Source organism: Leuciscus leuciscus (genome assembly GCF_965113295.1).
Source record: "Leuciscus leuciscus genome assembly, chromosome: 1".
NCBI classification, from domain to species: Eukaryota; Metazoa; Chordata; class Actinopteri; order Cypriniformes; family Leuciscidae; genus Leuciscus; species Leuciscus leuciscus.
The window spans coordinates 2946399-2963244 of NC_138725.1; the positions used below are offsets into that span (position 1 = coordinate 2946399).

At 42.6% G+C, this 16846-nt stretch overlaps 1 protein-coding gene across 1 annotated transcript in view; it reads left to right on the forward strand.

The window, feature by feature from the left end:
• The window catches only part of LOC309478502 (uncharacterized protein), a gene marked incomplete at its 3' end in the record, with an annotated part of 35011 nt that overhangs the window by 16739 nt on the left and 1426 nt on the right, over window positions 1–16846 (forward strand). The window contains exons 3-4 of the mRNA XM_082142096.1: window positions 605–2332; window positions 10509–11159. Coding sequence (XP_081998222.1) covers window positions 605–2332; window positions 10509–11159 — 2379 coding nt within the window. The remainder of the gene's footprint in view (window positions 1–604; window positions 2333–10508; window positions 11160–16846) is intronic.

The following is a 16846-nucleotide window of genomic DNA, read 5'->3' on the forward strand; positions in this document are numbered from 1 at the left end:
CACACGTTAATATTCAACAATATTATTGATCTGCCTGCATTGACATCATTATATGAGAACTGAACTGAGCTGGACGATGACGTCACATTTTTTTCCAGAGCCACTATATATATATATATATATATATATATATGAAGAGTTCAGATGCAAAAGCCTCTAAATGCCATTTGAAATTTTCTTATAGAATGATCATTTTTATCAAGCATGTATATTTAAGTTCAGTAATTTCACTTAAATGATAATTAATAGGTCATCTTCATTGCCATTTAAGTTAAATTATTGAATTTAAATATACGAGCTTGATAAAAATGATCATTCTATAAGAAAATTTCAGATGGCATTTAGAGGCTTTTGCATCTGAACTCTTCATATATATATATATATATAAATTAAATGAATACCTTTTTTTTTAAACAAAAATGAACCATCTCTGTACTTACTTAATCTGGACGTTGGCGCTATTTTCTTCTAGAAACAAACTTTGTTGCATTACTTTTCTGTTCTCTCTGTAAAGCTGTTTTGAAACTATCTGTATTGTAAAAAGTGCTATATAAATAAAGGTGACTTGACTTGACTTAACTGTTAAAGCCATTTCTCATTTCAGGTGCCACTCTGTGGGATAAGAAGTCACTGGATGTAGATTTGGACACCCGTCCACAGCCCATGACAGATTTGAAGTTCAGTAGCTCCGACTCTCTCTCTAGTAAGTCCAGTCTCCTGGATGTGAGTGCTTCCCTGAAGGCCAGCTTCTTGGGAGGGCTGGTGGAGGTGGGAGGATCTGCCAAGTTCCTGCGTGACACCAAATCCTCAAACCAACAGTCCAGAGTTACAATGTATTACAGTGAAACCACAAGATTCGAAAAGCTCACTATGAGCCATCTGGGAGTGAGACACATCACCTACCCTGAGGTCTTTGACCAGAAAACTGCAACTCATGTGGTCACAGGTGTACTATATGGAGCTAAGGCCGTCATGGTGTTTGATCGGAAATTTTCAGAAGACGAAGAAAAGCAAGAGATTGAGGGAGAACTGAATGTCATGGTCGAGAAGATTCCTAAATTTTCTATTGAGGGACAAGGAGCTGTAAATATGACAGATGCTCAAAAGAAAGTTGCTGAGAATATCACCTGCACATTTTATGGTGACGTCCGCCTTGAGCAGAACCCCACCACTTTCATGGAGGCCCTAGAGGTGTACAAGAAGCTCCCCACTATACTGAAGGGGAACCCACAGAATGCAGTTCCAATAAAAGTCAATCTCTATCCTCTTTCTCTACTGGATACAAAAGCTGCTAAGTTGGAGAGAGAAGTTAGCACAAGTCTGGTTTCCAACACTGAAGATATAATAGAGGGGCTGGGAGAAGTACAGAGGACTTGCCACGACCTGTCTAGTAAACCGATGGTTAATGTTTTCAAAGACATCAAAGAGAGGCTCCGTTTATTTCAGGGCTCTCTTAGCACTTACGAAACGGTGCTCCTGAAAGAAATGGCCAAGGTCTTGCCTGCTATACGAGGAGGAGAGATGGAGCAAAATTCATTGGAAGACATCCTGAAGATCCACAACAGCTCCCCCTTTAATGCTAGCATGCTTAACCAGTGGTTAGATCATGCAAAGGCTGAAGTTAACCTCTTGAGTTTTCAAACCAAGATGCTGGAGGGAATCAATACTGAAGACTCAAACCGTCTCAACATCATCCTCTTTAATCCTGATATTGATGTTGTGGTGTGCTTGACCTTCACATCTCTGAAGTATGAAGACCCGTATCTTTCAGCCATGAAGAATTTTCGGGAATCTGATGAGTTTAAAGAGCTAGCTGTGGGAAAGAAACACAATTCTAGCACTTTAGCATCTGAAGAGTGGCACAACAATCCTGATGTCATCTCAAAGATGAGAAAGAACTTATCTCTTTTCAGAAGTTTTTCAGAGGCTAATAAAGATAAAAAGAGATATCGATTCATTATTTCTGCAATCTCTGATCCCTCCAATCCTGGCTCCTCTATCTATCTGTATGAATCAGGGAAGCTGACAGACACACAGTTCCAGCCCGTGTCGAAGCCTCCTCCACTAGAAGTGATCGAGGTCCTGGAGGACAGTGTGTCCCTGAAACTGCAGAAGTCCCCAACTGGAGAAACTGTGAGGTACAGAGTGGAGTACCAGCAGAAGAAAGCAGATTCTGGCGCTGAGAAACAGTGGATTATCAAAAACACAGCCGAGGAAGTCTTTACTCTGACTGGATTGGAGTTTGGAAAGCAGTACTCGATCCGCTACAGGATAGTGGGTAAAGTGGGAGTGAGTGAAGCCAGTGAACCTATCGGCCCCATACAGACTTCAGGTGAGTGTCATATGCACATTTCTTTGCATTAATCTTTATCTATATATTTTTATATATTTTTTTAGATAATAAAAAAAAAATATATATATATATATATATATATATATATATAATATATATGTAACCCTTTTCGTCTGTGTGCTCCCCCAAATGTCTCTGAGTTGTGTTTGAATGATGGTTGAATGAGGAGGACACCAAGTTGGTGGTCATCACAGCAGTGAAGCTTATTTATTTATTTGCATCAGCCACTCTGCAGCATACGGCAACATCTTTTCACAAGGAAAATAGAACTATTAGTTACATACAAAATTATAAAATGAAATAACACAGTCTTAGCTGCAGCCACATCAACCACAAATCACGGAGGATCTCAAAAACTAAAAAAAATTAGTTTCAGCATATGACAACCAATGTCAAATGTCAGATGCATCCAAAACTCAAAGAATCAAACCCAAAAATACTCAGCCAAGCGTCAAACACAATACAATACACAAAACATATATACTATAAGAATAGCGAACATTGCAACAGAAACCCGCTTCATTCCTTCGCTTCGCTTGAGTAGGTCGCCGGTTGGGCCATGGGACTGTCAGATGCAGAGAGTGAAACAGTGGTGACGGGTGGTTGGAATGATTGATGGAGAGCTTGAACCAGTTCAGCAAATGGATCCAGCGGTGGATTACTGACATCGCTTGAATCCAAAAAGAAGAGTGCAACACAAAGGTAACTTCCACAAAGGTTGTTTATTCCAGGTAAGAGCAGGAAACAAGTGATGTAAGCAGGTGAGTGACTGAGTTAAATAAGTAGCAAACACTAATCATGTGAACAACAGTTCTTATATTTGTAGGTGCAGACAAATGTAAACAGGATGGCTGAAGACTGAAGAGGATTAAAGATGGGATCGTGACAGGTAAGGGAACAGGTAGGTAGGTCATCATTATCATCATTTCTCTTCATCCCCTATGGGACATAAGGCTTCAATGAGCACTCTCCATTGTATTCGGTCCCTGGCAGCATGTTGGGCCTCTCCCCATGAAAGGTTCATCTGTTCCAGCTCTTGTGTCACAGTTCTGCGCCAGGTGGTTTTGGGTCTCCCTGGTTTTCTTTTACCAGGTGGTGTCCATCTTAGGGCGACTTTTGTGATGCTGTCCTGCTCCATCCTTAACACGTGTCCTAGCCATCTCAAGCGTCTGTGTGTAATCTCCTTGGTGATACTCCAGCTTCTCGTTTTCTTGTACAATTCATTGTTGGAGATCTTATTAGGCCAAAATATCTGGCATATTCGTCGGAGGCATCCATTATGGAATACTTCCATTCTCCTCATGTCAGTTTTGATAACTGGTGGGTAGGTAGTTGGGTGAATAGTTTGGGTGGGAACAGCAAGACCAGACAAAGCTGAACTGAGAAGTGACTGTTTATATGGTGAGTCCTTGATGAGCTGGTGCTGGTGTTGCTGATCAGAAATCTGGTGATTGGGAACGAGTGGGTGGAGCAGAGATGTCTGGTGCTGAGGATGTGACTGACTCTGTGACTGACTCTGTGACACTATGACAATACACTTGACATTATATTTATAGTTATACTCAGGGCTTGACATTAACACCCGCCAACCCGCCAAATGCGGGTGGATTATGCTTGTGGCGGGTAACACAGTCACTCCAACTAGCCACTTTGGCGGGTTGAATAATTGTAGTCTTTTCAAAAGGCATCTGAAATAAGTCATATTGCAGTGTGACACTACGACACTACAACTCGGGCGTTGCGACATTCGTCTGTTATAGGACAACTTAGTTTGAATAAACGAGCAGACACTGATTAGCTACTTGATCGCCTAAATTAAAAAAATTAAAATTAGATTTGTGTAGTGTTCAATGTTGTTATCGATAGAGATACGCGGATGGGGTCTTATTTCATCCGCAACTGCATCACAAATCTCATCATCCGCACTAACGTTTTTTGACCAAATTTCAAAGCCGCACCCGCCCGCCATCCGCTGATTGTTTTGCGGTCTATGGACGATGCAATGCTCTACTGATGCGAGCCGCAAGAAAGCCCTTGTCTGTTCTAGAAAGGATGAAGCAAATATATTTAATGCTAATGTATGAGGCATAGGCCTACGCTGAGTTTCATTCATTTACGATGAGATGCGCTCTAGTTCACAATGCAATGCAAGTGAACACGGCGCGTCAGCGCCTCCATGTCACGGTTAGTCTGCTATATTTGCTTTTTATTTATTAAATGCATGCAATTGGTTGATGAAACATTTAGAAAATTTAAGGTACAATTCGCTTTAAATTAAGGCTTTCTACAAAGCAAAACTTAATAAAGTGGTAAAAATCATGTCTGACGTCTTACAAAACAAAACGTAAAAACCATGTCTCCTGATATATTGCGCATCTTATGATCCTATCTTTTATTACAATTGTTTTTGAGCTAAAATGTAATACACATCATATAGGCTATGCTATATGATGCTACTTTTTTATGTTTTTATCTTAATACATGGTTTTATTTAAAAAAGGAGCATTACACAAAACCTTATCAGAGCAAATGATAATGACCTGTATTGTTTTACATTTATGTAGTCTTGATTGGGGTGTGTACAGTGGTTTTACATTTAAAAGGGTTGTAAATCTAGTTCAAGTAAATTTTAGCACACCATAGTCAACTTTTATCAGGTAATTTTACAACAACAAAAATGTGGCTAGTAAAAATGCTGTGTGGTTAGTAAATTTGGAAAACCACTAGCCACATTGGCTAGTGAGCAAAAAAGTTAATGTCAAGCCCTCACCTTACATAAAACTGGTAATCCTTTATCCATCCAGTCCTTAAATAGTATCTAATCTATTTGGCGTAAACTCCGAGTCGTATGCACACCATTTAAGAGGCACAATATCCTTCTTTAATTTATATTCTATTATAATAGTTTCCCATACATTAAGAGTGCATTTTACCCATGGGTTATCAATAACATTTATGTGACCTTGTATCAGCAAGGGTTGCCTGTATAGGAATGGAGGATATTTTCTCCTCTATATTTTTCCATTGAGCTTCATAGGACGGGTTGCACCAACATATCACGGCTCTCATCTGTGCTGCAAAATAATAATCTCTTAAAGAAGGTAACCCCCAACCCCCCTTTTCTTTAGCTAGCTGTAACGTTTTAAAACAAACCCTGGGTCTTTTACCCTGCCATATACGGTATATCTTGACAGCATCTTTTCCCATTCATTAAATTGATTCCGGTTAATCATTATTGGTAGGGTCTGGAATAGGTATAATAATCTAGGCAAAATATTAATTTTAATAGATTCAATCCTTGAACTGAGACTAAAGAAACGAATTAAGTTCCATCTTCCTATATCTTCCTTAATTTTTTTACATATAGGTAAATAATTACATTCAAATAATTTCGCGAGATCCTTTGCCATATTGCTGCCGAGATACTTAAAAGATTCAGTTTGCCACACCAAGGGGTATCTGTTTTTAATTTCTTTTGGTACTCTGTAGTTATACAAGATTAGCTGTGTTTTACCAACATTAATCTTATATCCTGATAGTTGGCCATATGTTTCAAGTGACTGCATCAGTTTTGGTAATGAATATGTTGGCTGCCCTAAATATATCAGAATATCATCTGCATAACAAGCGAGTTTGTGTTCTGTTCCTTTAATGTTAACGATATCCTTATTCTGTCTGATGTGTCGAGCTAATGGTTCCAAATATAGTGTGAAAAGTAATGGTGACCATGCACAACCCTGCCTTGAACCCCTTTCTAGGGTAAAACTATTTGATAAGTATCCATTGATTTTGATCTTAGCTGTGGGTTTATCATATAGAGACTGTATAGTTTTTATAATTGTGTCGTGTAATCCAAATCTCTGTAGAGAAAAGTCCAATTAACTGAATCAAATGCTTTTTCAGCATCTATGCTTATCACTATTCTATATTATTTTTTTGTATATGATTCATGATGTGTAGTGTCCTTCGTATATTATCTTGTGTCTGACGTTGTCGTACGAAGCCTGTCTGATCATTATCAATTAAGGTAAAAATTCGGTAACTTTATAATAACTGCACACTATTAATCATTAGTTAACCCTCTGGGGTCTAAGGTGTTTTTGGGGTCCTTGAGATGTTCTGACATGCCCTGACATTTGTGTTTTTTTCAGTTGCTTATAAACATAGTAATGGCAAAAAAAAATTACACACTATTTAGCACAAACAGGGCTACCATAATATGTGAGCAACAAGAATGTACATGTCTGCATTTTTGAGAGAATAATGTTTATGCGTGGTTATTGAAAAAACTAAAAACTAAAGTTTCTGAAATAAGGCCATAAAACACATACTAAATATGTGCCAATAAGACTTTTGTCTAATGGATGTCATCGCCTAGTGTTTTTTCTTCAAAATGATGTGAAAATCACCCTGCCTTATCCTTCACATAACACAATACATTGATTTGAATTTTGCAAAGCACTTTCTGTTTGGAAAGGCAATATTCGAGTGGGCGTCGACGATCATGCATATTTAGTGGTTCACACCTGAGGACCGCATACTTAATGAGCCATTCATTCAGGTGAGTCACTGAGCCACAAGAATGCAAGAGCAACAGTTGGAAGCATCTCAATTCTTTTTTATTTTTCCACATATTGTGCTTGCAATTTGGCCTATAATATCCAAGGAAAACATGTCTAGTAATTGTGCAGTTAATTCTCATACTGTATTTTCAGTTTTGGAATATTTATCCTCTCCCCAAATTTGTCACTAATAAAACACAATAAAAATTATTTAAAGAAAAGGCTTATATTTACCTTTTAATAGTTTGTTTACATCTACCTTGTAAATATTTAAATAAACAACAATTCAAGTGTAATCTTTCTTTGTACAAACTAAAGTATAGGCTACATTTTATCATACATATTTCAAAGTTAAGGATTTGATTGATTATTTGATTATTTTTGACAAAAAAATTGGCAAATAAAAGCTTATTTGAGGTGGCAGATATTTTACAGTAAAAATTTATAATCTATCCAAAACTAATCAACGAAATGTTGTCTTTCATATGTCTGTAACATAGGTCTTTCATTTTTATTATAAGGAATATAAATGTTAATTTGCAGTTTAATACGTTGCTTATACAAATATATATATGTGCATACACACACACATATATATGTGTATATATTTATACACAAAAATAAATTTTATTTATATTTTTTATATACATTTTTTTTCCCACAAATTGTGCTTCCAAATTGTATAATATCCAAGGTAAACATGTCTAGTAATTGTGCAGTAAATTCTCATACTGTATTTTCAGTTTTGGAATATTTATCCTCTCCCCAAATTTGTTACTAATAAAACACAATAAAAATTATTTAAAGAAAAAAAATTATATTTACCTTTTAATAGTTTGTTTACATCTACCTTTTGAGGGACATTTTCCATTATTATTATTATTATTCCTCACAGCGCTGCGAGACGGTGTAAACAAGTAATGATCTGAATAAACTTGTGTTTTCTCGAGCTGATATGGGGCTCGAGAAAACACAGCCCCTCACAGGTTTGCGCCGTGGATTCCCGCGAGTCAGACGCGGATACTGTGTTTGTTTTACGGTACGTTCACACGGGGCGTCAGCGTCAACGCTTGACGGAAGGCGTGGCTGAAGTTTGGCACTGACGCCATGGTCATAGCAACGTCAGCCAATGAATTTATCCTCAGTTTGCTGCTCTTGAACAGGATGAACGTGATGAACGTGATTGGCTGCCGCCTGGCTACTGTATTTGCATAGAGCGATCCTGATTGGCTGACGCTTCCGTCTGCGGCACTTCACTGGCGTTGCTCGCGGCAGAAGTTGAAAAATTCTCAACTTCTGCCGCGAGCAACGCCAGTGAAGCGCCGCCGACGGATCCACAATTCTTTTCGGCAACGCTTGACGTCACCCATTCAAAGTCAATGGGAAGCGTTGACGCTGACGCCCCGTGTGAACGTACCGTTACCCCTCATTTACACTGAACACGTCTGCGGCGCATTACGGCTGCGACACGGCTACCGGAGCTGATCGCGCCCATTCTAGTCAATGCTTGTGTTTACACCGGCCGCGACGCGGCGCGTTTCAGAAGCTTCCCAGAAGCGGCTCTCCGCGCCGCTTCGCTAAATATAGGCGCCTAGTCTATTTTTGACGGACGCGCGTCCAAGTCGCACCGGGAATACAAAATAAAAGTAAAATAAACATTGTCAAATTCAAAATAAACACCCTGTGCAAACTCCCAAACGTATTACACACCAATATCCTTGGTAGAAACCATAGACTGTATGGTAGAAACTCAAAAATCAAGAAAAACCACGTCGGACAGGCGAATCACGTGGTCTCGCGCATCCAGTCACTCCGCTTCTGAAATGCTCCTGGTGTGAGTTGGCACGGCGTGGAGGACGGAATAAAACCTTGTCGCAGACGTAATGCACCGCAGAGGTGTGCAGTGTAAATGAGGGGTTAGGCTCGCGCAGTCTTCACTCGGACGCGCGCTTCAATCCGTTGTGGAGACTCTCTATTCGTTCCAGTGAAATTACAAAACAAAATACACACAAACATGTCTCTGCCTGATATACAACCACTGATAAACATAATCTGATTTGACAAAAAAAAAAAAAAACTATATGAGTGCAGATTCGAACTCAGAACCTCTGACACACTAGGCAAATGTTCTACCACTAGACCACTTGAGTTCACGTATTTACTCACGTGAAAACTCGTTGTTTACTCGGCGTGATCAATTCGCTCTTGAACATGCTGCCGTTCGTCTGAGTTACAATCTTCCTCTGAGGAAAAGCCAAGGTGAGTTATTCCTCGCTGTCCAGAATCATCTGAAGGGCGTCTTTACCGGAGAAACGCGCCATCCTCACTAAACGCGATGAACTATCAGTGAATCTGATCTGATGAAACTTCGTGTTTTCAAGGCATTGATCGGGGGGCGGGTGCGAAGCATAGATTACCTTAACTATTTACCATGTGAATAGTGCCGGGGGCGGGGCGGCCTCGGTTCATTATAGAGATAATTAGGCAGAAGGAAAAAACGGTACCTCTCCTTGCTTTCAAACGGATTACATGAGTTGAAAACATTTGTTTTTTATATTAATTACTTCATTTAAAAGAAGAGATTTCAAGCTTCATAAAGACATATATCACGTGCCTGTGTGAGAAGTATTCGCTGAGTTATGATTCATTTTCGGACGCGTTTCAGAATGGACTACACGGACAGAGAGAAGGCAGAACTCGCTTCGTGTTTATTTTTCTTAATTTGGCGAAAAGCACAACACTTTGTTTTTATTGTGAGTATACAGAAAAATAATACACATTTAACAGAATCGATTGATGTATGAAACTCCTATGGAAAATCAAAGTCAACAGAGTATTTATGAGTTTCTTTTACACTGATAAAAAAAAAGCGAGCTGGTATCGCCGGCGATACCGCCGACCTCAGGGGGTTAAGCATTAGTAAACAGTTCATTCGTCATTTATAAAGCATTAATAGACATTAATAAGCAGTTTATAAATACGTCTATAAATGCTTTAATCTTGATTTATAAGCATATCTATAATGTGTTTAATAATTGTATTTTCATAATTTATTAATGATCACTTTATCATTTTTAAATGAAGTATTGCATTATTTACAAACCAGTTATTTAGGAGTTGTCAGTGATTCATAAGATCACTTAGAAAGTGTAAGTGTGTGTGTGTGTATGAGAGAGAGAGAGAGAGAGAGTGTGTGTCTCACAGACAGGAGATTCACAGATGTGCGTCAGTACAGATTTAAGTTCTTATTTTTGCTTCTTATCGCACTTGAATGGTTTAATAGCACTTGAATGAAGGATATCGTGATCATGTACTGTAGCGCAGCCAAAGGACGACAGAAGAAAACTGATGCTGCCGTTAATTGTGTGAAATATTTTTAGCGTGTTAAACTAAACAAATTAATTGCATGTTTTTAATGCAATAATTTTGACAGCCCTAAACTAAATACATCGTAATTGGCAAAAATTGCACTGGTTACTTTAGTGTAAAAATGCCCTAAGAATAATTTGTTCCTGTTGTTTTTCTCTTGTGTGTTTGTAGCAGATGCAAATGTGGATAATAAAACATATTATACATTTTTTTGTCTCTTTCAGAGATGTCGAAGATCAGCTCCAGTCCAGATGATCCAGTGATCCGGGTTCTTCTGATGGGCAGGAAGGGTTCTGGAAAAAGCTCATCTGGAAACACTATACTGGGAGAAAGAAAGTTTAAAACTAAGGATGAAGCTGAAGTGTGTGAGGGTAGAACACAGATCGGAGAGAAGCAGGTGTGTGTGATTGATTGTCCAGATCTACTGGATCCAGATCTGAATAAAGAGAAGCTGGAGAAGATGAAGGATCAGCTGGTCTCTGGATGTTCATCAGGACTCAGTGCAGTTCTGCTCACCGTTCCTCTAGAGGAACCTGTGAAAAACGAGGAAGAGATCCTGTATTATATTAAGCGTTTGTTTAGTCCTGAAGTTCAGAAGTACATCATGATTCTGTTCACACATGAAGATGTTCTGGATGAGCAGGATCAGACCATTGGTGAATATCTACAACACCAAGATCATGAGGATCTCCAGCAACTGGTGACTGAATGTGGAGGAAACTTTCACTGTTTCAGTAACAGGAGTAAATCAAACATCAAAGAAAGTCAGAAACGAGAACTGCTGCAGAAGATTGAAGGAATGATGATGGAAAACGGTGGGAAATTTATCGTGGAAGAGATGTGGAGGAGTGACAGCAAGGAGATTATAATCAATTGTAAGTTATTCCTCTTCGGTCGGTCAGTCGACACCACGTCGAGACCAATGAATAGGAATCTTGCTGGAGAGGCCAATCTACTTCGAGTGAAACTAAAACAAGCCAATGCAGACTCGCGTGCAATCATTTGCATCAGCTGTTCAGCCTCGCAGCGTGGGTATAACAAGCAGCTGGTGTGACTGCACTTCAGCTTTTTGCTTCAGAGCCAAGCACTTCGATGCTTCCACAATCAATACTGACTGTGAAACCAACCAGCCTTTCTTGGACCTCTCTATCCTGGTGCGGGTGTTAAAGCATGGCAGCGCGGACGATCTTTTTTCTCTCTTCTTCTGTCTTTTTTTGTTTTTGTTCCAGTCAAACTGAGCAAACAAAAAAGCTGTTCTAACAGCACACAGACAGGTGCACATTCCTGTCTGTGTTCGCGGTGGCCATTCCCTTGCGTGCTTCAGCACCACTGAGAGCAGTCCCTAAAAGAGTTTACACAGATAGAACGCGTCTTTTTAAGGCGAGACATGTACCCATTGTGGGAAGATGACCATCGCCGAGCTGCGGTCGAGACTCTCGTTCCTGCAAAGGGCCGAAGTCCCCGTGCCTCTGCCTCGATCCAGTCCTCCTCAGAGGTTTGCTTCGGGCAGTGACAAGGGAGACCTGAGGATTACAGTGATCACGCTTCCTTCGGGGAACCAACCCCCTAGGGGCCCTCACCCCTCTCACGCTTTGCAGCCAGTTGAGCCAGTTGAGGAGAGCGCTGGACCATCCTCGAGGTGTGTACCAGTCGTCTCCTTTGGTGCTCCTCGTGACGAGGGGACTCTCATCCGCTTCTTCTGTCGCCAGCAGGCAGCAGTGTGCGGATCACCCTCCAGCCGATATGAGGTCAGGGCACTACAGTCCCTACTTCATTGTGGTGGTGGTGGGTTACGACCGATCTTGGACCTGCGAGTTTTGAATCGGAGCCTTCACAGGCTACCATTCAAAGTGCTCACGCAGAAACGCATTTTCGAATGCATCCTTCCCCAAGATTGGTTTGCAGTGATCGACCTGAAGGAAGCGTACTTTCATGTCTCAATTCTTCCTTGACACAGGCCGTTTCTGCGCTTTGCGTTTGAGGCTCAAGCATATCAGTACAAGGTCTTGCCTTTCGGGCTGTCCCTGTCTCCCCGTGTCTTCACGAAAGTCACAGAGGGGGCCCTTGTTCCCATGAGAGAACAGGGCGTTCGATGACTGGCTCATACTAGCACACTCTCAAGATCACTTATGCGAACACAGGGACCTCATGCTCAGTGCTCAGGCAGAGACGTGCTGGTCCGTACGGACAACACTGTGACCATTGCGTACATCAACCGACAAGGTCTACACTCCAGTCGCATGTCGCAACTCGCCCGCCATCTCCTCCTCTGGAGTCAGAAGCATCTGAGGTCGCTTTAAGCCATGTATGTCCCCGGGGTGCTCAACCGTGTGGCTGACGAGCTATCACGAGCTGTGCTCCCGGGAGAATGGTGACTCCACCCCCAGGTGGTTAAGCTGATTTGGAGTCCCCTTGGAAAAGGTGTCCAGGCATGATGTGGTATTCACAGATGGGGTTTGGACGGGCCCCTACTGCAATGGCTCATCAACTGCCTCGAGTTGCTAGCAGTATGTCTCTGTAGTACGGACATGGGACATGGGACCAGCATGTCCCATGTCTCTGTAGTACGGACATGGGACATGCTGGTCCGTACTGACAACACTGCGACTGCTGCGTACATCAACTGACAAGGTGATCTACGCTCCCGTCGCATGTTGCAACTCGCCCGCCATCTCCTCCTCTGGAGTCAGAAGCATCGCTTTAAGCATCGTGTGGTCGCTTTAAGCCACGTATGTCCTCGGTGTGCTCAACCGTGTGGCTGACGAGCTGTCACGAGCTGTGCTCCTGGGAGAATGGTGACTCCACCCCCTGGCGGTTCAGCTGATTTAGAGAGAGCTCGGGAAGGCTCAGGTAGACCTGTTTGCCTCCTCAGAGACCTCCCACTGCCAGCTGTTTTACTCCTTGACCGAGGGAACACTCTGCACGGATGCACTGGCACACAGCTGACCCCGGGGCCTCTGCAAATATGCATTTGCCCCAGTAAGCCTTCTTGCACAGACACTGTGCAAAGTCAGGAAGGACGAGGAGCAGGTCCTTCTGGTGGCTCCCTATTGGCCCACCCGGACCTGGTTCCCAGAACTGATGCTCCTCATGACAGTCCCTCCCTGGCCCATTCCTCTGAGGAAGGACCTTCTGACTCAGAGACGGGGCACCCTATGAGACCCGCGTCCGGACCTCTGGAAACTCCATGTCTGGTCTCTGGACGGGACGCGGAGGTTCTAGGTGACTTACCCCCTGAGGTACTTAACACCATCACTTCCACGCGAGTGCAGTCTACGAGACGTGCGTACACCTTGAAGTGGAACCTGTTCATCGATTGGTGTTCCTCTCGCAGGGAGGACCCCCAGAGATGTTCAATAGGGTCAGTGCTTTCCTTCTTGCAGCAAGGGTTGGAGCGAAGGCGGTCTCCCTCCACCCTCAAAGTGTCGCTGCCGCTATTTCAGCCTATTATGACCACATAGATGGCAAAACAGTAGGAAACCACGACCTGGTTGTAAGGTTCCTTAGGGGGACGAGAAGATTAAATCCTCCTCGTCCCCCCTCCATACCCTCTTGGGACCTTTCTCTGGTGCTTCGAGCACTTCAGGATGCTCCCTTTGAGCCGTTGCAATCAGCAGACTTAAAGCTTCTCTCCTTGAAGATTGTGCTGCTGGTTGCACTGGCCTCTGTCAAGAAGGTAGGGGACCTGCAACCATGTTTGGTCTATGAATCGTGCCTAGAGTTCGGGCCGGGTGACAACCACGTTGTACTAAGACCACGGCCTGGCTATGTGCCCAAGGTTCCTACCACTCTCTTCAGGGACCAGGTAGTGAACCTGCAAGTGCTGCCCCTGGAGGAGGCAGACCCAGCCATGGCTTTGCTCTGTCCTGTTCGTGCTCTGCGTATATGTACATGGACAGAACTCAAAGCGTCAGGACCTCAAACCAGCTCTTTGTCTGTTACGGAGGCCAGCAGAAGAGAAAGGCTGTCTCCAAGCAGAGGATGGCCCACTGGATAGTGGATGCCATCGCCTTGGCTTACCAAGCTCAAGGCGTGCCCTGCCCACTCAGGTTGCATGCACACTCCACGAGAGGCGTTGCATCCTCCTGGGCGCTGGCACGTGGCTCCTCGCTAACAGATATCTGTAGAGCTGCGGGCTGGGTGACACCTAACACGTTCCCTAGATACTATAGCCTATGTGTAGAGCCCGTGTTCTCGGCTCTGTCGGCTTGCTGCACCCTACTGTGCACCCTTATTGCTCCAGAGTCAAAACCTCTTAAGTCCTCCAACAACCTCGCCCGGACATGGCGGAGTGTCCGGTGCCAGACCTTTATCCGCTGAATCCTTGAGAACCGGGTCTAGGCTGGGTCCCATATGTATGACCCTACGGGGATCCCATATGTGTATATTCTCTATGGTTGCTCCTAAACGGAAGCCCATTAAGTCATTAAGTCATCAAACATTAAGTCACCCACTATTCATATGCAGTACAACCCTCGGGTTAGTCCATATGTGTATTCCCACATAACTCTCCTTAAGAATGTGGCTCCCGCAGCGTTCCCCTCCCTCAGATCGGGCACACTTTCCCAGTGTTATCCAATAATCTCACTGTATGGGTTATCACGGAACAACAGTGACGGATACTCTCGGTGTAAGCCCTCTCCTATCGTCCTTCCAGGCAAGAAGGGTACAGGCTTGCACAGGGAGCTGGATGGGGTGCAGCAGCTGTTGCCCTTTGGTAGGGATTCCTATTCGTCGGTCTCGACGTGGGGTCGACTGACCGACCGAAGAGGAACGTCTCGGTTACATATGGTAACCCTTGTTCCCCGAGGGAGGGAACGGAGACTCCATGTCCCGTTGCCACATCTGCTGCTGCCTGCCAGGGCGACCAGCTTTTCAGGCTTGGCTCCTCAGCAGAAAACTGAAGTGCAATCACACCAGCTGCTTATTATACCCACGCTGCGAGGCTGCACAGCTGATGCAAATGATTGCACGCCAATCTGCATTGGCTTGTTTTAGTTTCACTTGAAGTAGATTGGCCTCTCTAGCGAGATTCCTATTCGTCGGTCTCGACGTGGCGTCTCCGTTCCCTCCCTCAGGGAACGAGGGTTACCATATGTAACCGAGACGTTCTGGTGATGTGAATTATTTCAATAATTCATGATAAGTTCACTGTTTGTGAACTGTTTTTGTACATAGCACTGGTTCTGCAGAGGCTGAAAGTTTTGTAACAGAGGCCACACAATATAAAACATCTGTTACATCTCTGAAAACAACCACGAGCAGTGCAATTCAACACTTAAACACGTGACTGATAAAGGACATTAATGTTCCATACAGCACAAACCTTATCCAGAAATGCTTTTAGACAAACATTTTCTTTATTTGCCAAAAATGGCAGACTGCAGGAACATAACACATCTTAACATTAAGTCAGTTTTGTGTTCATCTTGAAAATACTGCTTCATTTTCTATAAATCATTAGAAAGGTCTAAAGATATATTGTAAAGTATTAAATTATTGTGCAAAAACATTAGTGACTGTAGTCTCTTAACTTCTGTCAGGAAATCTTATGCATCCATTGGGAGACTAAAAAGTATCTTAAAAAATTTGCTTACTTCAAATTTCATTAGAAAGAATTAATATTTTTTCCTATTTTTCAAACCCTGGACCCAGTCAATATCCTAGCAGCCGAGTTCTGTACATATTGCAGTTTGTTGAGTGTGAATTTAAAGACTCCAGCTAGCAGGGCATTACAGTAATCTATCCTAGAGACAACAAAGGAATTCATCAGCCTTTCAGCTACTGAGAAATTTAGCATAGGACGTAATCTTGCTATATTTCTGAGGTTAAAAAAGGATGATTTAACTGTACTCTGAACAAAAGAATCAAATGAAAGCCTAAGAATCAAATGAAATGGAGCCTGAAGCCTTCATCAGTGGATGCTATTATTTTTCTTCACAACGATTGCAAATAAACAGTGAATGAGCCGACTCAGTTCAACGGATTTTAATTTATTATATTTTTATTATTATTTAACGTTAGCCAGTTGGCGAAGAGTTCTTTGAAACGTTGTTCTTCAGTAAAGTTACTTAACATCTGAGAAAGATAGGCCGTAAATCTTTATTTACTGCTGGATCACATTTGGCTATATAATATTCTCCACTGCATGCTTATGCTTCTCTGTAATGGACAGTCTGTATTAATATTTGTGGGCATAATTGTCGGTGGTGGTAGTTATGTTTGAGGCCTGTAATAAAATTTTACCTAGTAGCGTGTGTGTGTGCGCGTCTAGCAGAGACAGGGCGCATCAGAGAGCGTGCATCAGAGAGAGCGCATCAGAGAGAGATTTAAGCGATATTGATGTTGGTCTTGGGTCGGGTTCGGGCTGAAAAATTGCAGACGTTTTCGGGCTGGGGCCGGATAAGGGCTTGAACACCAATGGCCAGGTCTCCGTTAGGGCTTGAACATCAATGGCCAGGTCTCGGTTAGGGCTGGATGTTTTGCCCCGTGCAGGGCTCTAAGCAGTATGCTATCTGTAGCCGTTTACCTCCAGTCTTTGTGCTAAGCTAGGCTAGCGTGG